The sequence below is a fragment of the Alosa alosa genome, chromosome 8 (genome assembly GCF_017589495.1).
Source record: "Alosa alosa isolate M-15738 ecotype Scorff River chromosome 8, AALO_Geno_1.1, whole genome shotgun sequence".
NCBI lineage: Eukaryota > Metazoa > Chordata > Actinopteri > Clupeiformes > Clupeidae > Alosa > Alosa alosa.
This window is the reverse complement of record NC_063196.1, coordinates 19962892-19988523: the sequence shown is the minus strand read 5'-3', so window position 1 is coordinate 19988523 and position 25632 is coordinate 19962892. Positions and strand designations below refer to the sequence as shown.

The 25632-nt window shown below is 46.5% G+C and overlaps 1 protein-coding gene across 1 annotated transcript in view; it reads right to left on the bottom strand.

The window, feature by feature from the left end:
• Positions 1 to 25632, bottom strand: part of LOC125298764 (neurexin-3b-like) — a 243341-nt gene that overhangs the window by 155700 nt on the left and 62009 nt on the right. Inside the window, 5 exon segments of the mRNA XM_048249611.1 lie at positions 1409 to 1798; positions 4912 to 5350; positions 15939 to 16100; positions 18197 to 18220; positions 20213 to 20514. Coding sequence (XP_048105568.1) covers positions 1409 to 1798; positions 4912 to 5350; positions 15939 to 16100; positions 18197 to 18220; positions 20213 to 20514 — 1317 coding nt within the window.

Here is a 25632-nt window from a genome sequence, read left to right as displayed (position 1 = left end):
TCACCTTGCGCTCTCCTCCCCGTGTTTTTCCCTCTCCTCCTAAATATATTACATTTTGATTTCAAAAGCTCCTCTCTCCTACATTCTATCCCTTTCTTTTCCTCTTTGAGGCATTTCTCAGGGAAAGGCTTTGTCAGTGGTGCCTGCACTGTGTCACGCAATGCTAGCATTGCAGAACCCTAAAGCCCTGTGTGTGTGTGTGTGTGTGTGTGTGTGTGTGTGTGTGTGTGTGTGTGTGTGTGTGTGTGTGTGTACATACATGTGTATTGGGGGGGGGGGCAACGTCATGAGACTGCTGCTTCAAAATGGCTGCCTCAGACGCATCATGATGCATCTCCACCGGTGCAAGATGTCTCGGACAATTTCGATTTAGTCACGGAACCGTGCCACAACAAACACCTCCCCCCAAAGGGCAGTTTTTCTTGCCAAGTTTGTCGTATTTTACAAGACTACAGCCCTGACAATAGAGTTAAACCATCTGCCAAACCCCTGAAAATCCCTGCGAAATAACAGATTAGAGCGAGAGAGAGAACGAGAGAGACAACGAGAGACTGAGAGAGAGAGAGAGGAGGGGGGAGAGGTATAAAATAAAGTGTGTGAGGGAAAGAACATAATACAAAGATAGCGTCCCCAATAGCTCAGAGTGCCACTATCTACAAAGTGCCATAAAAACTTGTAGGCTAGCTCTTAAATCCACACGCGACGAGATGCTCAGATGCTTGCGTACATGCAGACCAACCCTTACACCGGAGGGAACACTAAATAACAAGAAAGACTAAATAACAGAAAACAGAAACGGTTGTCCTCCACCAAAAACAATGTCCAACAGCTGTTCTCCTGAGGCAGACAGGGTCTCCTTCATGCTCTGGTGATACACAATCAGCTCAGCAGGGAGCCTGCCCCAACACAGGCGCTCATGAACCCTGGGCCAGAAACAGGGCTTGGAGCAGGATGCCTCTGCATCACATACTACACAAGCAATTTCTACATTAACTAAACTACTACAAATGATTTGCTAGTGTTAACAGATTTGGCATTGCAGTTAGAGCTTGGCTATGATTAGGAAAGATATTTTGCTAACAGGCATAATGACGGTTTACAGCATTTGAACCTTTATAAAAGATTGTTGACCACCCGACTGGACAATGAACGTGGATTTGATTGAATATCAAGTAATCATAATGTCTCATGGCTCAAGCAAATGTATGCCAACATGTGAATATGCCACCAATGTATGCCATCATTACAATATGTGTGTACTCCCTTTAAATAATGGCCTTATCACCTGGCCAGTACCTCTGCTTCAATGTGTGCTATTATCCATTTCATGCCTTTATTAAATGCATTTCTTTTCATTTTACTTTGTGTGTGTGTGTGTGTGTGTGTGTGTGTGTGTGTGTTGACTGACCTCTTTCGCAGGTTCTGGCCCAGTAGCCGGTGCCGGTGCAGTCGCAGATGAAGCGGCTCCAGCCCTCCTTGCACACGCCGTTGTTCTTGCAGGGGTTGGAGTCGCAGTGCTTGCCCGTGGGCTTGCTGCACGACACCTTGATGCCGTTCTGCGAGCCGTTCTGCGCCTGCGCGATCTGCTTGATGTCGTTGCTGCGGCCGTCGATGAACATGTCTCGCACGCAGCCTACGTAGCCATAGTTCAGCATGGCTGTCCACAGTTCTGTGGGCAGTACCAGGTCCGCCCGGTTGTCGGGGAGACCGCCCAGGTACAGATCACCCTCCAGGTCCAGGATCTCATTCTCCCCGCTGGCCGTGAAGGGTGTTCGGCGACTGTCCACTGACATGATGCCTGAAAGGAGAGGAGAGATGGACCCAGCGACGCATCGGTCAAAAACCTGATGAAATGCTGCTGCAAAGCTGAAATTACTGGTGCAAACTATCCCCGGGCTCAGCCACAAACTTTAACGATGGTGTATAAATCCATTGATCCGCAAAGATGTGGATCAATGTTATTTTTGATGTTCTGTACACCAGAGTACGCAAGAGTGGAAAATTAGGATATCAGTAAGTGATTGAGCCCAATGGCCAGATTATGGGCTCTACACCACCAAATATTAAAAGCATTAAAACTCTACACACCACACACATATACAATGTCCAGTTACTGCAATAAAATGAAAAAAAAAAAGAATATCCTCACATGTGAAGTGAAAGTGAAGTTTCATTTTTGAATGGGACTAACATTCTTCTCCCTTTTCAGGTGGTGTCCTTATACAGCATCTCTGTTTGTTGAGTTTGTGATATGCACGCTCAGATCTTCAGGGATCGTAAGTGCTTCCTCTCACTGTACAATATACTGCCTTGGATAAAAGCAGATCCCAGCTGATGAAATGTAAATGTATGTTAGGATGTTGGCCGACTTTGTGTGGCGACTGAGTGAATAAATCAGGGGACACTTTTGCCACCCTCGTGGGCAATTTGTTCACGACGGAAATACTGTCGTGTTCAAAATGTGAACGAGCCGCAGTATATTTCCCTCTAAAGGAGGTGGGGAGGGTGAGGTGAGCGAGTGAAGGCAAGCGGCACAGTGCTCACTGCCCAGACGAACGGAGAAGAACTCTATAGCGTATTCTCTTTGCGGAATGTGATGGCTATTGAACAGCAGAAGGGGAGTGAGCGTGGACATTGCGATTCCGCTCACTGTTTCCACAGATGTTTAATTATGCAAGGCCTGAATCTAAGAAAAAAAAAAGGGGGGGGGGGTTAGGCCTGTGCAAGCTTGTGTCCTATATGTCTGATTCCCTTTCCCTCTCCTGGCCAGGAATCAGTGCCTCTGCTACTTCTCAGCGCATTCGGCACTCGGCGGGGGATTAATCAAAGCCATGCTCGCTGGTGCACAGCTAAATTGGCTTCTCTTGCGCTGATGTGTACTGCAGAGGGTGGGACGTAAAAATAACAGCCCTTGCTCTCCTGATTTTATTCTCCCCAAGATAGCAGTAGACCCCGGGATGGAGAGCGGACCACCTCCGGCCTGCTTCTGGTCTGCATCTGGGCCAGAAATTATACTGTCCTCTCCATGAGAATTGGAATTAGAATCAGAATCAAAGTCCAAATGTGAATCCGAAATCAGAATCACAATCACAATTGTGTTTTAAAAATGTGCACATATGCTTTGCAGACACAACACTAAACAAGGAATTCTGATTTGGCAGGTGGTGACTCTAATCATAAAAATAACAGATTATGCGCAATATGCAATACAGGTGGAGGAGGCTCAAAAGGAAGAGAGTCTCTCCATCTCATCTGTCTCACTGTTGCATTCTTATGGAAGGGAACTAACACCTCTTTCCCTGGTGACAGGATTGATTCTAAAACGGATAGATCTGGTCCGTTGTAAAAACCAGCACTGCCCCACACGTTGACCGCATTTTGTTCTATATTACTGCACTACCACAAATTGATACAAAAGTTAGAGTTGCTGCATCTCGACGTTGCTTGGCAACCATTCTAATAGACGGGATATATTTTGTGGTGAAAGAATGATTATCTATGAATAAATTGTTACATTTTCTGTTGCCGTTCCTTTTGTGCAATCTTGGCAGGTATATGTGGTAATCGTTTTAGAAAAGCAATAAGCCACTTAAGTCCTTAGGTTAGCCAACAACGATTTTAGAACAGATAAAGGGGGGGTTTAGGCACTGCACTGCACTGCCTAATAACACCTTGATGTAACCTACGGCCTCTCGGGGATTGTTGCTTAATTCTAAAATATGAGAATAATATTTCTGCACACTTGTTACCATTTTTGCTCTTGATGTTTATGCCATTCCCTTTTAAATCCTCTGTCCATTTCTATTCAATTACAAGGTTTAGTGTATAACAGACAAAATAATTGGATAATACTGAAAAAAATAGCCAAGTGGGAGCTTTGTAATCTTTCCAAATGCTATGCGATAATTACCTTTCTTAACGTAATTAGAAGGAGTTAAGGATAAGTCTCTGCAAATTGTTTCTGGCAGCTTTTTCCTTATGTATAATCTCGGTGTTGTGGACATTGTGGCTTGATTATGCATAGAGATAGCCTGAGCTGTGGGTAGGTGGTGGACTGCTATTGCTGCTGCTCCTCTGTTTCATTAGGGCCTTAAAGAGGCCCCATGCAACAATTTTAGCAAAAATGACCTTAATTATGCAGGTTGAGAGTCGTTCTGATGGTTCTACAACACTTTTTGGGTCGTTTGGTGGGTGCCGTCTCCCCTAGTGCTTCTCCCGCGGAAAAAAGCGAATATGCAACTGGTGGCGGTCGAACACATCGGATGTAACTTCGGCGGAAATACTCGAAAATGTAGTCAGATTGTAGTTTCTAAGAAGACTGCAAAACGGACTCCGACTTGGCTTTGTTGCTGTTGAAATTGTAAGTAGCCTACCCTTGTGAACTTCGTTTTTGTAATGTGATTTGATAGTCTCTTGAAACAATGTGTTTGCTCAACCGTTTTATTGTGAGCCCTATGTGTTTAGCTTGGTTTATTGATGGCTAGCTCGCTAGCTAGTGGGGGTTTAGCGTAGCAGTCACTTGCTACCGAAACAGCGAAGGAATAACCAGACCTTCATAGGGCTTCTTTAATAAGGGCTAGCAATTCAGCATTTCCGTTCTCTAATTTAATCTCCTGATTTTTAAAATATATATATTTATTTCCATTTCTTTATTTATTTTTCTTGAACAGTGGAGAGTAGACAGGAAATGAGTGGGGCAGAGATAAGGAGTGGGTTTGGGGCAATGACCCTGGGCCACAGTGGCCACAGGCCCTGTATGTGGTGTGGACCACCAACATGACTGCTGCACTACGACTGCCTACTCCCCCAACTTCCTAATGTTTTAATAGCTTTTAGTTATCAGGCATCAAGTATGCCTCATAGTTGAGTAATCCCATCTCAGACGCTGCTGGGACTTGATTTATGACTTACCTGATCTGCCATCTCTCTGGATGTCCACATGATGCCAGTTGCCATCGTTGACCTTGCTCTGTGTGGCCTTGACCTTGATGGTGCCCGAGCCCATGTCCAGCAGCAGATAGAGGCTGCCCTCCAGGAGCTCGACGGCGAAGAAGTCCACCTTGTTGTTGCGCTGGCCGCGAGCATCACGCCGGTCCTGGGGCTTGCCCTGCGTGTAGAGGATCAGGCCGTTGGGCTCGGACGTGCGGAAGTCGAAAGAGATGGAGCCCACACGCTTGGTGTTCCACTTGGGCAGGCTCAGGTAGGACTCGGGCGTCTCGAAGGAGATGGGGTCCAGGATGGCCACGTGCTCGCACTTGAACACCACGTCGCCCTGCACCTTCATCTTGGGGTCCACGATGCGAGCCAGCCGAGAGAGCTCCAGCCGGATGTCATTGTTCTTGTACACCACCTGGCACACAGGAAGTCAAAGAAGTCAACACACATTCATCACTGAGTGTATGGACATCCCTCTGTTTAAAAGTTCCTATGTGTAAGACTTTTAGTTTAAAGCAGAAATAACCTAGAAACAACAACAGAATATGAAGATACAATTGTTTTGATGCAATGTCAAAACACCTATCTTCGGTGTTGCCAGGAGATCCACTTAGCATGCTACACAGACAGCTGTGAGTATTTTTTAACATTGGAGTTCACCGAGTTCACTTTGTACATGATGGAATGAGCGCAGTATGCCATCTCAAGAGGATGTGACATTACCCACTTCCAGAGAAATTTGCATCCTTTTGACCAGATGGACACTCTGGCCAAGGTTAAAAGCAAAGGCCATTAGTTTATAGTCACAGACCTCAACCAGTGAAAAATCACCAGCACAGCTCCTATACTTCAGCCATGTTGAGGCAAAAAATGGCCCTGCATTAATGCATATTCAAAAATAACAAAAAATATACACAAAGGGGGGGGTTGAACTGTAAATTGAAATCCGGTGAAGCAGAAAATTAAAGGTTTTTTTCCCCCTCTGAAGACAGACCTCTTTCTGGTATATAGGGCAGTGTGCGCTGAGCAAACAGCAGTTGTATTTGCGAACACAGCTGTCAGCAAACAGATTTCACAGCCCTGGGATTACTGATAATCCTGGAAGATTTGACAGTAAATCAACACAGGTGCCCAGAGAACTGCACTGGCTGAGTGAATGAGGGCGAAAGATAGAACAAAGAGAGAGAGAGAGAGAGAGAGAGAGAGAGATAAAGAGAGAGAGGGTATTGCAGGAAGCCTGTGACATGTATTGAGCAAGATCTATTTCATTAAAGAAATGGGCTGCCAAAAGACAAACACACACAAACTAAACAATCCAAATTTGGCAAAGTTGTAGTTCACAAAGAATATTCTAGGAGACTTTTTGTGTAACTGCCACGTCACGAACATAACGCCCCCACCAACCACCACCACAAAACACACACACACACACATGCTCCACCCCCAAATAATAACAGCCCATCTTAATCAAGCCACATTGTGACTGATCCATCTACAGATTCATCTCCGGTTAGCACTCTGGTGGCCATTACGCGCTGTTGATCAATATCAAACCTAATGGAAATAATGCAGTGAGGGAGCGAGCGCTCTGTCCACTGTGTCCTCACGTCCCCGCGTCTCCGCGGTGTCCATCCATACACATTTAGCTCCCTTCATTATCCTCTCTACGGCCCTCCTGGCCAGGGCCCCGGGAGCCCCATCCATAACCGAAGCACAGGGGTTTTAACGACTCCATAAAGCCAGCTCCTGTGCCTCGCAGCCAAGCCTGGGAATCGATCGGGCCCCCGGGGGGTGTGTGTGTGTGTATGTGTGTGTGTGTGTGTGTGTGTGTGTTGGGAGGTGGGTAGCGGAGCGAGGGGGTGCGGAGAGGCAGTGCCCTAATCTGCCTGTGATCGGTGTCTTCTGTTCTTATCAGCAGCGGGCCGGCCCAGGCTACACTGAGTTACGCCCCCTCCAGTATTAATGAAACGGGCTACACACACACCACAGACACACACACACACACACACACACACACACACACACACACACACACACACACACACACACTCACACACCACACACACACACACACACACACACACACACACACACACGCACCACACACACACACCCGCACACACACACACGCACACACACACACAACCACATACACCAAACCACATACACACACTGCGCCCTCCACACACCTGGTGGCCACACACGCACGCCACACACACACACACACACACACCACACACACACACGCCACACACACCACTCACGCACACACACGCCACGCATTCACACACACCACACACACACACACCACACCCCTTCACACCCCCACACACAAGAGCACACACACACACACACACACACACACACGCACACACACACAGCACACTCCACGCCGCACACACCGTACGCGCATCACACATCGTGCATGCCACACACACGCCACACACCGCACACCGCACACGCACCACGCACAGACCACGCCACACGCACACACGCATAATGGCGCCGCACCATTAAACACCACACACACGGATCTCACACACAGACACACACAACACACACGCACGCCACCACATCCGGGATGGACGGGGACTCCTCAGTCTCAACACCTCCCCAATCTGATCCGCCCCACCTCCCCAAAACCCACAGGAGTTTGGACAAGCAGATAACTCAATTCACAGCCAGGGTGGTGTGTGTGTGTGTGTGTGTGTGTGTGTGTGTGTGTGTGTGTGTGTGTGTGTGTGTGTGTTAGTGAGAAAATCAATGTCCAGTCTGAATAAGGGAATGTGTGTGGTGGGGAAAGGTGGGTGGCAATGATAAAAGTGACCTCATATCTCAGCAAAAGATGATGAGGCCGGCTATCCAGAGGACCAGGAGATGATGGCATCCATATATTGATATTCTATATGGCACGCAAACTAATTCTCTTAGTCCTACCAATGCCTTCAATTGGTTCCCATTGTCCACTCCATGCATTTGTTCAGCGCTGCTTACATGGGTATTTGGCACGTCTTCAGAGGAGATCAGCAGATAACGAGATAATGTGCGCTGTTAAACAAACGGCCCGATCCAATACAAATTCCCACATGATCACTGCACTGATGAAAAAAGCATCGGAACGCAATGTAGCACATTTATTTTCTCACATACAATGGCATGCGTGTCTTTGTAATGATACTCTGCACTGCAACGCGTGCTCCATTTGTACTTTCGTTTGTATTTGCTTATTCGTTTAGCGAAAGGTTTTTTTTTTTTTGGTCATGAATTAACAGGGGGGTATGAATAAAACAACAAACAACAAACAAGCCGTACCTCAGACGCGTGCTAGAAAATGGCTCCAATCTGCTCTTTGCTGCCCTATGAATTATTGCATAACGGCAGGCATTAAATGATAATGTGTGCATTTGAAGCCTCTGCGTCATGTCAAATGAATAGAACACGGGATGAGGACGTGGAACACGCAAGGCTGCGACTGGAACCTAATTGAAAAGACACGTTTGAATCAAAACAATTCCAGTGCACTGGTGGAGCTCTCCTTATCCTTCTCCACAACACGGGGGACAGCCGAACATAAGAAACTAGGCCTAAAGACCCACGCGGCTCGTTAGCTAATTAGCTCTCTCGTTATGTACACAGTGTGAGAGGGGTGCTATGTGTGGAAGACAGATTAGGTCTGGGCCGCTGTGATTGTGCGTCTGGATGATGTGACTGTTTTTGTGTGTGTGTGTGTGTGTCAGGCGCCAGTGTGTGTGTGTGTGTGTGTGTATGATGTGCACTGGATGGGGGTGGGGGGTGTGCGGTTGGTGGTGGTGGCTGGAGGAGTGTGTGTGTGGGGGAGTTCCATGCAGGATGGGGCCCAGGGAGCGAGGAGTTCCCCCCGCCCACCCCCATGTGTGTTATCTCACCAGGGCAGCCCTGGCTGGGTGGAATGACAGCGGCCCGTGTCAGCGCACTGTCAGCCAGCCCCATTTAGCTAAGATAGCAGCAGCTAACATCTGCCCCAACATCCTCACCCCTCCACACTCCTCAAACCCTGAGTCTACATTTAAATGCATAAAGACTATATTCCATTTTCATGAAAAGCCATTTATTGATATATAGTTAATGCATATATGCATATAAAATGTATGTAAAGATTATTTTTTTGATCAAACTCATATTATCAGATATACATCTTATTACTGTGGAACTAGATATAAAATATGTCTGTTGCACCGTGCCAGAACAATAAGAGTTACTGCAGGCATAGAGAGGGTGATCTTGCTGTGCTTAGTGATTAGTTCACACTAAAGCGCATTATCACCGCCAACAAATCATTCTTTCATGGCTTTTAATTAAAAAGGCATCACTTCCTTTGTCTGCTACGCACATAGAGGCAACAAATGTTTCCCCTCTCTCCATTTGTCTCTGTCTGTCCCACCCCCTCCCCCTCTCTCTCTCTCTCTCTCTCTCTCTCTCTCTCTCTCTCTCTCTCTCTCTCTCTCTCACTCTCTCTCTCCCCCAGTGAGAGACACATAAACACAATCTGGATGGCATAAATAAAGTGGCACGATAAAACACAAGCTGTCGCTTTAGACAGCCTGGCTTGACGCGGGTGCCCCTGTGTTGCCGAGTCACGACACCTTGGCACGATCACGTGGTCACATGAGCCCGAGGTCTCCTGCAACCCCCCCCCCCCCCCCCCGACCTCCCAGCCACCCCCCCCCCCGACCTCCCAACCAACCAACGAACCAACCAGAATGGTGGAAGGAGACTGTGAAAACCCCTGTGTCATTCTTAACACTGCAAAAAGCTTCCCAGCATGCAACGGGGGCACAACTCACTCATTTTTTCTGCCTCTGTTTCACACTCAGGGAGAGAAGTCGGACCATACCTGCTTCCATTCTCTAACACCAGAGCCAGTCACAAATTACTCTGATTCCCAATGATCCCGCCCATAAGGACAACGCATTAATTGAATCCTAATACCGGTAGTCATCATCAGGAGAGTTCAAAAGGAGAGACTTCAGCAGAGCCAAACGGTGACTGATGGGGATCAACAGCACAGAGGGCAAGGGGGCTGAGAGCCAATACAACAGCAGTGACACGACACGACCCGACACGACACAACTAAGTCTGGAGCACAGGGTTGAAATAGCATGGCCCAACCCCATGTTGGACTGAACATTGCCATTTTAGTAACACTGTCATTCATACAATAGTTTAGAGATGGTAACATTTGTTCATAATTGTTTTTTAACCTCACCCACCAAACCTGCGACTGAAAGCTAAAAGCAATACACTCTAGGTTTGGCATTATAATCCGCTTGAGTGAATGACCAAACCACCACTGTGATGGAATTTGTGATTACACCATTGCACTCCATTGTTTAAGTGACCTAAGCGGATTCTAACAATCCATTCCACTCTTCTCTTAACAGTGCATCACACACACTCATTTATTCAAATGAATTCACCAGAAAACCAAAATCCACATTTATACTTTAATCCAGTGGTCCCCAAACTTTTTCTTCTGAGGGCCAGCTCACTATGCCTGGCACTAAGAGAGGGCCAGAGACTCGGAGTATACCAGTAACCATAAATAGCTTAGTGCTGTGAACAACAATCTACCTTAGTTGAATATTCCATTACATTTAATCATAGGCTACTGCAATTTAATACCATTGTTAGCTGTGTTTATATTGCCATCATGCCATGTAAAATGTAGCTCAAATGAAATGAAATGAAATGAATACTAACTAGATGTAATTGAGGCGGTACAAAAAATATGCCCCCAGTCCAGCACATTTTTTCCACAAAAGAAATCGCGCTGAAAGGCCTATATGATTCTAACTGTCTCACTAAATTGCATTATCCACACTCAATTCTCACTGGTATCTGCTAGACAACAAGTACCAAAACATGATTAGTTCATAGATTTCACATGTAAAATTAATTTTATACAACCCCACCTCCATCTTGCCTGTTCATAATTCTGAGAAATTCTTGATTGTTTGTGTTATGTTTATGTTATGTGTGTGTGTGTGTGTGTGTGTGTGTGTGTGTGTGTGTGTGTGTGTGTGTGTGTGTGTGTGTGTGTGTGTGTGTGTGTGTGTGTGTGTGTGTGTGTGTGTGTGTGTGTGCTTGTGTGTGTGCCTGCGTATGTGCCTGTGCATGCAAGCGTACATATGTCTACTGTGTGAGTATCTGATTTGATGCACAAACAGATACTGAGTGTATCTGTTTGTGCACATGTGTGCACATGAAATGGGTTAACATGACCCCTGGAGGCAATCATACGGAAAAAAATGGTCATCCAAGGCCCTACAGTTCTCAAGATATTCACAGAGAACTGTGTCTGCCCTACCCTCCTTTCGGGGGGTCCAGTCCAGCTGGGGGGGGGCTACAGATCAAAACGAAAAATGAAGGTTCCATGCTATCCATGTGGGGGTACATGGATAGCATGGAACATGCATTTATTGTAAGGCCCCCCATGAACAAAAGCACACAAAACTTGGCATGCATTCGGAGGGTGTCGTAATGATCCTACACTTTTAATTTTGTGCAGTTTTGACCCTGTCAGCCAGAGATATTGTGATGAAAACACCTAATTTTTTGCTTTTTTTTTTTTTAACTAGGTGGCTATACATGAAATAAGTGGTAATGGGATGGGTTGACATGCCCCCTTAAGACCAACATACATAAAAAAGGTGAACCTCCTAGGCCCTACGGTTCTCGAGATATTCAGTTTGTGTATAGTAACATAAATTAATTTATTGTGTGGCCCCCCATGAACGGAATTCCACAAAACTTGGTGTGCATACAGAGGGTGTCATAATGATCATACACTTCCAATTTCGTGCAGTTTTGACTATGTTAGGTCACAGATACCTTCAATTACAACACCTCATTTTTACTTTTTTGTGTTTAACTAGGTGGGCTATACATTAAATGAGTGGTTATGGAATGGGTTGACATGGCCCTTGAGATCAACATACAAAAAAAATGGTCCTCCTAAACCCTACGGTTTTCGAGATATTCACAGAAAACTGTGTCTGCCCTACCCTCCTTTTCGTGGGGTCCAGTCCAGGGGGGGGCTACAGATCAAAACAAAAAACGATGGTTCCATGCTATCCATGTGGGGTTACATGCCCACCAAGTTTCATGTACCCCGGTCTTTCAGTGTCCCGGGAATCATAAAAAAAAAAAAAATCTTCGCTGCGCGGCGGTCATAATAACTTAAAGTTCTCAAACTATGAGAGTTTTATGAAGTGCTGGCAAAAACATCTGGAATGACCACCATTCTAACTTTCACTCACCTGAACTTTGTGAATTGTGAATTTGGATGAACATTTGACCGAGTAAAATAAAATAGAATAAAAAATAACTAATAAAGATATACGAATAAAAAATAGAAATAGGAAGTCCCAGAAATATGACTTGAATAGAAGTTAGTTAGTTATTAACAATGAATTGATAAAGTTTTAGAATACTTTGAGCACTGATGCAGTCAGCATAGGCCTTGTTTGCATTACATTGTTTGCAGGTAGGCCTACATTTCATTCCGTTTTCGATGGTAAACGCGAAACAGCGCCAAGACAACCACCAGTGGACAAAAAAGAGTATTACACGTGTACTGACCCGCCATAGAGAATGAATGGGGGAAATTACGGATGTTATAGTTTGACGATGTCATACTCCCCTGCGGGCCAGATACTATATACCACGGACATGTTTTGGGGGGCCACCCAAAATGAGGTGGCGGGCCGTAGTTTGGGGACCACTGCTTTAATCTATACAACTGTTTACAGGAAAATGAGATATACTATATTTCTGACCCATGACACCATATCACATCAACCATATCTCATGACAGGAATATGATGCGCTCTCCAGCAATGAATGGACAGTGGAGGATAAAGTGTAGGACACAGACATATATAACCATCCTTTGTCATTAGCCCAAGTGAAGGTTGTCCCCATGAGATGGGTCCTAGCTTGGCTGGGCACAGACAGCCCAGCCATCCCTGTGTGTCTTTGGGGGTGATGGGTGTGTTAGGGGTGGGGGAGGAGGGGAGGGGAGCGCTGATATTAATGGCCTTGCCTGGAAATTGAGAGTAATCAGACAGGGAGCCTCGACAGGAGATAAAAACCGACCCAGACAAGGTGACTTTCCATTACGGCCGTTATAGCAGGCAGCCGAACCCCGGGTTTTGGTCTTGGAGCGTACAGGTATTGCCCAGTGGTGTGTGTGTGTGTGTGTGCGTGTGTGTGTGTGTACATATATGTGTGCATGTTTATGTTAATGCACATGTGTATATTTACATGTATTGTGGTAAAAAAATCTTAACCACAAGGCAACACAGGCAGGAGTGAAAAGGGTGCCATCTTTAATCACGATCGGAGAGTAAAGTCACAACCGGGGACATGTTACCATCAACAAAGTCCCAGTAGTGTCTGTAGAAGTATAGGCAATGCTCTCTCTCTCTTTCACTCTCTCTCTCTCTCTCTCTCTCTCTCTCTCTCTCTCTCTCTCTCTCTCTCTCTCTCCCCCCAGTGAGAGACACATAAACACAATCTGGATGGCATAAATAAAGCAAGTTGAATGTACAGAAATGTGTCTTGTAATAGTGAGAGACTCAATACTAAAGAAGAACATCAATTATTCCTAAACACACTGTTTGTAAACCATATACATAATAATTCAAAATGTAATGTTCAACACATTCAATTTACGGATAGTCTAAACATTTCTACCACAGTATCTCTCTCTCTCTCTCTCTCTCTCTCTCTTTGTATGTGGGTGTGTTGGTACATGGGATGTGAGATGTGAGAGAGAGACAGAGAGGTAAAGGTAATCTGCATTTTAATTCATTATTAGGGATCATACTTAAGTAGTCTCCTGTCTGAGAATATTCTAGAAAAGTCATGAAAATACTGATCTGACCAATGAAGGGCAAGAGGATGGGGCTCTGCCAGGACATGGGAGTGCTTAGCAGGCAGTAGCGGGATGACCTTGGCCCACAGTTAGAGGAGAACGAGTCTCCCCAGAGTGGGGTCCGCTCCACACATTACCCTCCTTCTGTCAGAGCGCAACCCATCGCTGAGAGGAGGTTAGGGGGCCAGGGCCCACCACTACCTTCTGTTCACAGCTAACAGAGCTCTAATGGCATCTAGCATGAGGCAGCGTGGAACTCAACGAATGCATTCATTGGGATAACACATTTGATACAAATAGTCCCCAAACAGTAGTATAATAGCGCTAGGGTTTAATACAAATAGTCCCCAAACAGTAGTATGATAGCGCTAGGGTTTAATACAAATAGTCCCCAAACAGTAGTATACAGTAATAGTGCTAGGGTTTGGGCCCCATACAGTAGTATGATAGTGCTAGGATTTAATACAAATAGTCCCCATACAGTAGTATAATAGTGCTAGGGTTTGGACCCCATACAGTAGTATGATAGTGCTAGGATTTAATACAAATAGTCCCCATACAGTAGCGTGATAGTGCTAGGGTTTAATACAAATAATCCCCATACAGTAGTCTGATAGTGCTAGGGTTTGGACCCCATAAAGTAGTACATTGAGTAGAGTACTTGTTCACTGGTAGATTGTGGTAGTGGCTTCAAGCTTATATTAACTCACTGAGCATACTGTAACTCTTTGGAGAAATTTAGCAAAACCAAGAGTTGATGATTGTTGATATGAGACACCTTTTATATGAGGTTTTATACAAACAGCTCCATTATATAGAATTGTTAGTGCATTTTTTCTGAAAAGAGGCAACAACCTAGCACCCTTAGAACACTGTCCCAATTTCAAGAGCTCACAGTGGCTGAACAAACACATCAGCCCTTAAAGAGCATGCAGTTTGGGTAAACACTGTGCGCTAAATGCCTTGACATAAAACTCTACTAATGCCATTAGCACTCTACATGGGGTCACACTTGTCGCATTTAACAGCTTTTATCAAAATATTATAATTGTCATTACTCACCACACTGTCCTTAATCATACTAATCCCTCTCTAATGACAGTGTTTTCCTGGTAAATGTCTCGGAAAAAAAGGTTACATGTCTTCCCTCCAATAAATATGGCTTCCAGCCGAAGCTCTAATGTCTGATAGCAATTACGGAATTACGGAGGTGAAAAAGAAAACATTTCAGCTTCAGCAGTGTCCAACTGCGACACCAAACAGTGGTATTTTAACAGATTATGACTGCGACACCAAACAGTGGTATTTTAACAGATTATGACTGCGACAGCATTAGGGTGTCACATCCAATACTCCTATCAGAAGATTTGGACGTTATGGGAGTATCAGTAATACATGCTGTGCATACAGCCTGAGTCTCGTGGAGTCACGATACCTGAATGTTTCGGTCGGGGGGAGTTAATCATTTTGCGTCTGGCTATTCCACTGTGGCTCAGCATAAAGCGCAGAGCGCGTACAGCAGGCTGCACTCCCGGCCCCCGCGTAGTGCTACAGACGCGACATATGAAGCTGAGGCCTGTGAGGCTACTGCTAACCTCAGCACGTCTGACAAATTACACGATATTGGATATTGAAATGGGTGTAAATCGAAAGGATAAGTGTGTGTGTGGGTGTGTGTGTATGTGTGTGTGTGTGTACTGTACTGTATACAGTATAGATACTGTATATGTGGCTGTGTGTGTGTGTGTGTGTGTGTGTGTGTGTGTGTTTGTATACTGTACTGTATACAGTATAGATACTGTATATGTGTGTGTGTCTATTTATGTGTGTTTACATGTGTGTGTGTGCATACAGTATGTCCATGCCTATCAGTGCATGCCTGTGAGTGTGTGTGTGTGTGTGTGTGTGTGTGTGTGTGTGTGTGTGTGTGTGTGTGTGTGTGTGTGTGAGAGTGAGTGTGTGTGTGTATGCGTGCATATGCGTGCATGTGCTTGTTTGTGCGTGCATGTGTTTGTGAGCATCTGTATACAGCATCCTTGTGTGAGAGACAGACTGAATAGCTATGTCAGTGCCAGAGATTGCCCACCTCCTTTAGGCAGCCCATGAAGTTGTTGCTGACGGGCGAGCCGGGCAGGTCCGCCGTGCTCGGACTGCCTCCCACGTAGAAGAAGTCATCTGAGCCCAGCATGGTGTAGTCCTCCTGCGTGTAGCCCGTGGTGGTCAGAATGCCGTCCACAGATATCGTCACCTGTGCGGCAGGAGCAACAGGAAATGGAAAACAATCACTTCCTGTAATGTCGAGTGTGTTGTCCCTTTGCGGTGCCTGGCAGCTAAGTGAGTACCACAGTTCTTGGCCTATTTCTATGTATGATGTGGACAATGTGTGGGCTATTGTCAAACCCTTTGACCATTTGATTTGGATCAGACAGCTTTTTGGAGTTAATTCATGATTTTCAGTATAGGTTCACAGGACAGGTAAAGAAAATATGTGAGAGGCATATTTTCTTTATCTTGATGGGGGTAAGAAAATGGATATTCATTTGGTTTGGAGAATTCTGGTTACGGGGTTAGTAAATGTTAAAAGCAAGGACAAATTGTTTGTACTTGTTTTAGGATTCAGGGTTCAATTTGTAATTTCATACACACACGTGCGTGCGCATACACACACATACATACACATACACACACACACACACGCACACACACACACACCCCCTCTCCATCATTCACTCAGTCACACACACACACACACACACACACAAACACACAAACACACTCACACACGCACGCACGTGCACCCAATCACGCCCACATTACAAACACGATCACGCGCACTCACTCGCATGCATTGCAAAGGAAGCCAATCACACAGTAATATCAATTATTTTCAATGTATATAGATATAGATATAGATACTTTAAGTTCATAAAAAATAAACATGAAGGGGAGGGGGAGGGGTGGGTGACTGGATGATCTGATTGCATGGGATGCGCGAGCCACAGAAAAGCCACGCAAAAGAGTGCATCCATGCACCAACGAGAGCAAGGAAGCCACAGGGGAAAAGCCACAACACAACACACACACACACACACACACACACAACAAACCACAAACATGCAAGGGGACCCACATCACAAGGGAAGATGAATAGGGTGTCTGTGTGTGTGTGTGTGTGTGAATAGTGCTGCGTGTGCGCAGCGCGGTCTGTGTGTGTATGTGTGTGTGTGTGTGTGTGTGTGTGTGTGTGTGTGTGTGTGTGTGTGTGTGTGTGTGTGTGTGTGTGTGTGTGTGTGTGTGGAGAGGCAAGGTGGAGGGGGTGGGTAACGAGGATGTGAGTCAACAGTGTTAGTGGTTATGGGTGATGACGTGGGCTCAGAGATAAGGGGGATTGGTGGAGTGGGCGATAGAGGTGGAGGTGGAGGTGGAGGTGGAGGTGATGGTGATGGTGGTCGAGTGGATGGTCCTGAAGGCATGCCATGCGCAGTGTGGTGTGGTGGAGTCAACTGTCAGAGCTCCCAGACTGAGATCTGTTGTCTTTTTTTTCTTTCTTCTGTTTATTTGTTTGTTTGTTTGTTTGTCGGTTGGTTGGTTTTCACTTGTTGTTGTCGTTGTTGTTGTTGTCAGTTGTTGACAGGTGGAAAGCATCTGTCAGTTCGCTGCCGACAGTCCTCACAAAAAATGTGGAGGCTTTGCTGGTATACAAGATGGACTAGCCCGTTGCAGGCATTTTTTCTGTTGTAAGGAAACTTTGAGCTAAGATCATAAAACTGTCTATCTAGTCTATTAATAAGCCCAGGTAAAAGAACCAAAAAATACTGTTATCTGTATGTACATGAGCTTATATGTGTGTGTTGAAGTTTGTGTGTTGAAGTTTGTATTCCTATGTTTACCTTTGTGCATTATGTGTGTGTGTGTGTGTGTGTGTGTGTGTGTGTGTGTGTGTGTGTGTGTGTGTGTGTGTGTGTAGAGAGTGTGTGTGTTTGTATCTGTATATCTATATGCTTGCATGTGTGCATGTGAGTATGCATGACTATTCATATATGCATGTGTGTATTGTATATTTCTCATATTTGTTCTATGTATCTGGCATAGTGTGAGTGTGGGAGAGTCACATGGTGATGCTGGCATTTGTGTGGGGGAGAGTGTCAAGTCGGAAAACAACTCAACGAGGTGAGAAGAGACCCTGGTAATACAAACCCATTTCCTCATTTTTTGATAAGAGTGTCTAGGATGGAAACGGAAAGAACCAAAGAAAGATAGGAGGGGGAGGAGAAGGGAGAGACACGGCAAACCCAAAAAAAGGACAATAAGAATGATATCTACCAGACAATGTAGTTTGTTTACCATAGCGTGTCCAATGCCTGAATGCTTTCGAGGGAAGAGGAGGGGGGAAGAAAAAGGAAACCAAAAGAATAGTGAACAAAAGCGGCTGTCAATCAATGGGGGAAAAGAACCAAAAAAGAAAAGGTAAATCAAAGCAATGATGAAGAATCAGGGTGTTAGTACATTAGTTGGTTAGAGCACGGTTAGTAATTAAAATGACCCAATGAATGGTTAGTGTTAGTCTAGCAAAGCGTGTCTTTCCAAGAGAAATCAGGTAGAGATAAGAGCGAAGAGAGTGTGTGTGTGTGTGTGTGTGTGTGTGTGTCTCTGTGTTTCTTTGTAGCAGATAAGATAAAGAAGGATCAGAGGAGACGAGAGGAAGAGAAAAGAAAGAAGAGAGAGATAACAAAGAGGAACAGAACACAGAGGAAGTCAAACATACAAAAGGCAAAAGGGACAGAGCAAGAGATAGATAGACAGAAAGAGAGAGAGAGAGAGAGAGAGAGAGAGAGAGAGCATAACAGAGAGAGAGAGAGAGAGAGCAAGAGATAGATAGACAGAAAGAGAGAGAGAGAGAGAGAGAGAGAGAGAGAGAGAGAGAGAGAGAGAGAGAGAGAGCAAGAACAAGAACAAGAAGTGAACAGCAAGAGGTCCTTCAGGCTGTCAGCTCGTAGCCTAGTCTGAGAGCGTCCCCTCGAGAAGTGTTCTACATCTCCAACAAAAAAACACACACACACACACACACACATACACACACACACACACACACACAGAACACCTGTGCACAAGACAGTGACACAAAATGAGCACTTACTTGTCGACCCCTCAACATCATCATCATCACCATCAACGACAAAGCTGCCTCACCTGCTAGCAGCGCTTTAAGGTCAGCTAAACAAATCAAGTGTGAAAGCTTAATTTATTACCGAGCAAGAACAAACCCTCTTGACTTCCTCCCATACACCACACAAGCCCAGCAGAGTCTTGCTCTCCAAGCCCAAGGCTCTCCCAAGGACATCATTAGTTCTGCTATCTAAGCACCTCTATTTTAACACACTGATGCCGGGAAGGGTGACAACAGCCTGTATAACGCCACTGTGGTGGTGTCCCTTGCGTCATTGCCCTGGTCTAGATTTCTCTCTCTCTCTCTCTCTCTCTCTCTCTCTCTCTCTCTCTCTCTCTCTCTCTCTCTCTCTCCTTTCCCCTCTCCCTTTCTCTCTCCCTTCCTCTCTTTCATTCTCTCTCCTATACCTTTGCATAAATCAACACCCTAGCTCCTAAACAAGACCTGTCATCATTCTTAATATAGGCTAAAATCTGCATTGGAGATGTGTGTGTGTGTGTGTGTGTGTGTGTGTGTGTGTGTGTGTGTGTGTGTGTGTGTGTGTGTGTGTGTGTGTGTGTGTGTGTGTCTGTGTCTGTGTCTGTGTGGTTGTGGTGACTGAATCTGCATCTGAATCTAAATCTGAAGCTACATTGGAACTGAGGGAAGAGAGATCACTCACAACAACTAAGCTGAAAGGTGCTATTTTTGTTTTTTCTCGAGCTTCAAATCTGTGACTGAGAGGAACTGTGGCTGGAAAACGCACGGCCACTGATAGTCACAGGGCTATCAGAAGGCACTGTTCGTTAGCTACGCACACACGCAGTGTAGCGTAGAGGCATCGAGTAAAGCACAGTGAGATCATGTGAAGAAAAGAAACAAAAAGGAAAGAAAGAAAAGACTTCCTGAAAAGTCAACATGTTCTGTAGATGCAAAAAGCAGACACTATCAGTCTAAAACTATTAATCACATTCCCAACAAAGTCGCAAGTCTTATTATTCAAGTTGTCTTATGAATCACATTCACTGACAGTTAGTTACTTATATATTTAATTTCAATTACATTCCCCCAATATATTTTGTTATACATCTTTTATTCATACAAATTGAGTTAATGTCACTTCAATGACTTAGTCTAAGTCTTAAGCCATGCTGTACAATGTAAGCTATGATAACATTATGCTCCCCCCCACTCACGCCCACTCTTATGGTTACCTGCCGTAGGTTGCGCGTGACCTTGATGTCGTGCCAGGCGTTGTCATTGAATTTGCCGTTGACGGGCTCCACGATGGCCTCGAAGGCCCCCGAGCCCAGGTTAATGACCAGCGAGACAGCCCCGTCCTTCAGGGCCAGGTTGACGTAGTCGGCCGACTTGCCCGTGTGCAGGATGAGGCCGTTGCGCTGCCACGTCTTGAAGGAGAGCGTGATCTCGTCGCTGCTGCTCTGGATGGGGTTCTGCGACAGGTCGTAGCAGAAGTACTCCGAGCCGCGGAAGGTGGCAACGTTCTCCTCGCGCGCTGATGAGAACAGACAAGAGGAAAAGATAGTGAGTGAATAAATCAAAATGCACCGAACCCCTCCGACATGAAATATTCAACTGCGTTAATGTCCTGTGTGAGTAACATTCTTCAAAGTTCTTTTTTTCATTTATTTTTCTTTTTTCTCTTTTAATTAAAGTATCTCTGGCACTGCCTGCTGAACTTCAATTACTCCGGGGTCAGTTCCTGCGGTTCACCCTCGTTTCATCGTGGGGTCTGACCCTGGCATATCATTAAACCCTCATTACAAAGAGCTCCAGTGCGCTCCCACTCAGAGAAAATAGCCTGCATAAATTCGAAGCGAAATACCACGCTATAAACAACATATGCCAGCCGCGCGGCACACCACCTCCCGAAACCAAAAGGCCTGTGATGATGAACTCGATTTTTCGACTGCCAAATGGCGGCCTTCCATGAAATTACTGCAACTCAATAATAACAGATTGCAAGGGTGGACGGGATCTTTTCATATCAATCGGCTGGGGTATATTTTCACAACCGGCGATACTGAGCCAAGTTCTCTCTCCTTCACCCACTCTCACACCTTGTCTCCCTCACTCTCCCTTTTCTCCTCCTCTTTCTCTCCCTCTCTCTCTCTCTCTCTCTCTCTCTCTCTCTCTCTCTCTCTCTGCCTGTCCTCCTGTGACAGATAGGAAGGTGGAGCGGAGTGAGAGACAGGGGGAGAGGATTAAGAAGGTGTGCTGAGACGGAGGCGCTAGACCAAAGCCAGCCTCCTCAGTCTCCTGTCACTCTGTCCGCCAGCCAACCGGCCAGACACGGCCCCCTGATGAAGATGAGGAGAACGAAGGAGAAGAGGAGGAAGATGGTGTGGGTGTGGAGCTGAATCCATTAGGCAAACGCCGGAGCCGCCGCCGGAGCTACCAATTCAGCCTTTTGCAGGCTGCATGCCAAATGAGACACCAACGCCCTCTCGCCCGCTGGTGTGATGTCACCAGAGAGAGAGAGAGAGAAGCATTGACCCTTCTACTTGGACATCAGCCCAATTTTGGTTAAAAAAAACAAAAAAAAACTTTCATTGAGAGAATGAAGAACACTTTCATCTCTCCTAGAACAAAGACCTATCCACTTCTCAAAAGAGCTTCCTCAAGTGGGATCCGAGATTGAGCGGACGCCGCCACTACCCACTCCATCACCGCAGCCAGGCTGCCATTGGGGAAGAGTGTTGGGGAGAGGAGGCATGTCAGGGTGTGGCCATGGCACAGTGGCGGGAAGCGCCGCCGTATTTCAGTGAGAGAGGCTTTGCATAACGAGTCTCACACGAGTGTCCCCTCTGTGCGTAATGCAGTAGCATGGCCGGTTGGGAACACTGGACGTGGTGAGGAGAGGAGTGGAGAAAGAATCAGAGAAAGGAAGAATGAGTGAATGTGTGAAGAGTGAGAGAGTGAGTGAATAATCAACCTTATTATTGGAGGCACAGAGAGAAATGAATGAATGAGTATAAAAGCGAGTGAGTAATGGATTAATGAATGAATCAAACCAACCAAATAGAATGCAATAAGAGAAAGAAGTGAGAGATGGAAAGAGAGAAGAGAGAGAGAGAGAGAGAGAGAGAGAGAGAGAGAGAGAGGGATGGTGGGTTCTCTGCCAGGGCATGCTGGGATACGGGGAGGTGGGCTTGTGTTGTTTTGGCCGAGACTCTGTGTAAACACACGGTGGGGCGTATTATTCAGTTTGCAGAGAGGAGGAGAGGAGAGGCAGGCTTTTGGGACGATTCAGGTCAAAGAGTAATTCTCCCCTTGGCATAAAACACTCAGCACTGCAGCGAGAAATGAAGGATACAGAGAAGCAGCACACGTTCACACACACACACACACACACACACACACACACACACACACACACACACACACACACAGTAAGAATGAGGTGTTAGATGCAGTGACTTTTCTCTCTCTCTCTCTCTCTCTCTCTCTCTGTGGCTGTAGCGATACCAAAGGGCCAAGACCAGAGAGGGCCAAATCAGAAATGGATTCTCTTCTCGCTACACTAATCCTCATCATGTATTCCTGTCTCCAATAAAGGAACAATATTCAGAGCCACTGGTGCAGGATATTACAATATGGGATGAAATACGAGGGCAAAATGGAACAAAATGGACTTAATTTCAAATGTAATACAGCTTTTTAAATTACTAATGAAGTTTCTATTACTAATGAATGCAGTGATTTTATTATTGCTAATGATTAGTTGATAATGCAAGATGATTGGCTGAAATGATTGTGCAATAAAGATTTCGACAGTATTAGAATATCACTATGATATTGTTTTAAGCCTGTTGATTTGTTTATAAATCTGTCTACTGCAATTGAGAGAATGAAAATCCTGAATGACCCAAAACCATCAAACACAATGGTTAGACCTGTTAAATTAGAAACCTAAGTGTCCTCTGGCCACAATGTATATCTGATCTCATCTGACCTTGTGTGCGGACACAATCGGCATGGTAACCACCCCTATCAGGTTTAACACACAGCACACACTCTAATCAGAGGAACTGGTGTTACTGAAAATTCCACTACAGACACGCACCAACATTGACCTTATGGCATGTCCAGACATGTTGTGGAACAGGCCAACTAGGTCCGTACAAATGAGCCTCTAGCATTGCTAGCTTCAAGCTAACTACATTTAGTCAACTGCAAAAATATGTACTTGTCCTGAAAACGCAGCACAAATCTACCAGCTATGTCAACTATATCTACTCTCAACCTTTTCAGCACATCCCAGACAAGTCCAATAAATGGCAGCAACCACAAGGTTTTGACTTTACCATTGATTGTCACCCTTTTAATTCCGCAAGGCATCAATATTCTACCCCCCTCTCCTGGCAACCAGAGCCAGGCTTTGATTTTCAAAATCCAGTGGAAGCAATTAGTCTCCTCATTTGCATGCTGCTGATCTGCTTGGACCCTGACACCCCCACCCACCCATCCTACCCACCCATCCTACCCACTCTCCTGCTGCAGTCTGCCGCCTGTGCCCACACCCGTGCCTGTGCCCCTGCCTGCTAATCCATTCCCATTCTCCACCATGGCGACCCTGACACCTGACACCCCCACCCACCCATCCTACCCACCCATCCTACCCACCACTCCTGCTGCAGTCTGCCCGCCTGTGCCCACACCCGTGCCTGTGCCCCCTGCCTGCTAATCCATTCCCATTCTCCACACATGGCCGACCCTGACACCCCCACCCACCCATCCTACCCACCCATCCTACCCACCACTCCTGCTGCAGTCTGCCCGCCTGTGCCCACACCGTGCCTGTGCCCCTGCCTGCTAATCCATTCCCATTCTCCACATGGCCGACCCTGACACCCCCACCCACCCATCCTACCCACCCATCCTACCCACCCATCCTACCCACCCATCCTACCCACCCATCCTACCCACCCATCCTACCCACCCATCCTACCCACCCATCCTACCCACCCATCCTACCCACCCATCCTACCCACCCATCCTACCCACCCATCCTACCCACCCATCCTACCCACCCATCCTACCCACCCATCCTACCCACCCATCCTACCCACCCATCCTACCCACCCATCCTACCCACCCATCCTACCCACCCATCCTACCCACCCATCCTACCCACCCATCCTACCCACCCATCCTACCCACCCATCCTACCCACCCATCCTACCCACCCATCCTACCCACCACTCCTGCTGCAGTCTGCCCGCCTGTGCCCACACCGTGCCTGTGCCCCTGCCTGCTAATCCATTCCCATTCTCCACATGGCCGACCCTGACACCCCCACCCACCCATCCTACCCACCCATCCTACCCACCCATCCTACCCACCACTCCTGCTGCAGTCTGCCCGCCTGTGCCCACACCGTGCCTGTGCCCCTGCCTGCTAATCCATTCCCATTCTCCACATGGCCGACCCTGACACCCCCACCCACCCATCCTACCCACCCATCCTACCCACCATCACTGCTCGGCTGTTCACTTGCTCCCTCGTTCCAGGGCTAAAGATCCACGGGGCGAACGCCAGCGGCGGAACATGAACCACGCATCCTCCTCCTCATCGTCCTCATCATCATCATCATCATCACAGCGTGCACACCCATCCACTCACTCCCTCCCACCCACCCAACCAACACAAGCCCTGGGTAAAATTACTGTAGGCTAAAAATAGCCAAGCTTAATGCAGTACCAAGAATGCCTTCAGCAGAGCTCAGGGGGACACAGTGCACAGACAGTAATGGGAGGGTTGCACGCAGACCGACACCACAGGCCTGGGAAAAACACAGCACACCACCCTTCTTTCCTTCTCTTTCTGTTTCTTTCTCTGTATTTCTTTTCCTCTCTTTCTCTTTCTGTCTGTCTGTTCCTCTCTCTCTCGCCAGGTCTGTCTGTTCTCTTCTCCTGTCTGCATGTTCTCTCTTTCTCTGTGTCTATGTTCCTCTCTCCTCTTCTCTGTAAATTGCCCTGTTCCTCTCTCTCCTCGGGCCAGTCTGTCTGTTCCTCTCTCTCTCTCTTTCTCTGTGTCTATGTTCCTCTCTCTCTCTCCCTCTTTCTCTGTGTCTGTCTGTCTGTCTCCTCTTTCTCTCAGGTTCATAGTTCCTCTCTCTCTCTCTGTCTTTGTCTGTTTGAGTGCCTTCTCTTGTCTCTGTTTTTTCTGTTTCTTCTCCCTGGCATCCATCAGGTGATGCCAACATGTGTTCAGAGAGAGCAGGACAGAGAGCGAGAGACGAGAGAGATGAGACAGAGAATGTGTGGAGATGCAGCTAGGTGCCCTGCGTGCTATTGACCAACTGTGTGCCGACTGTCAGCAAACAAAACTGCAGCGGCGAGCGCAGTTTGGCAGACGCCGGCTGAGGGGCTGTGACAAGCCGGGCAGGATTCATTTACTCCATTATCTCGAAAGCAGAGAGCCGTCAACTTAAGCAAGAAAACGGGGACATCCTGGATGACATCACCCGTGCGCGGCATTGGCTCGCGCTGTGCAGTTATATAAGGATGGTGACAAAAGGCTGGCCATGCACACCGAGAGAGAGAGAGAGAGAGAGAGAGAGAGAGAGAGAGAGAGAGAGAGCTCTCAAACATACATCTCTGATCCAGGG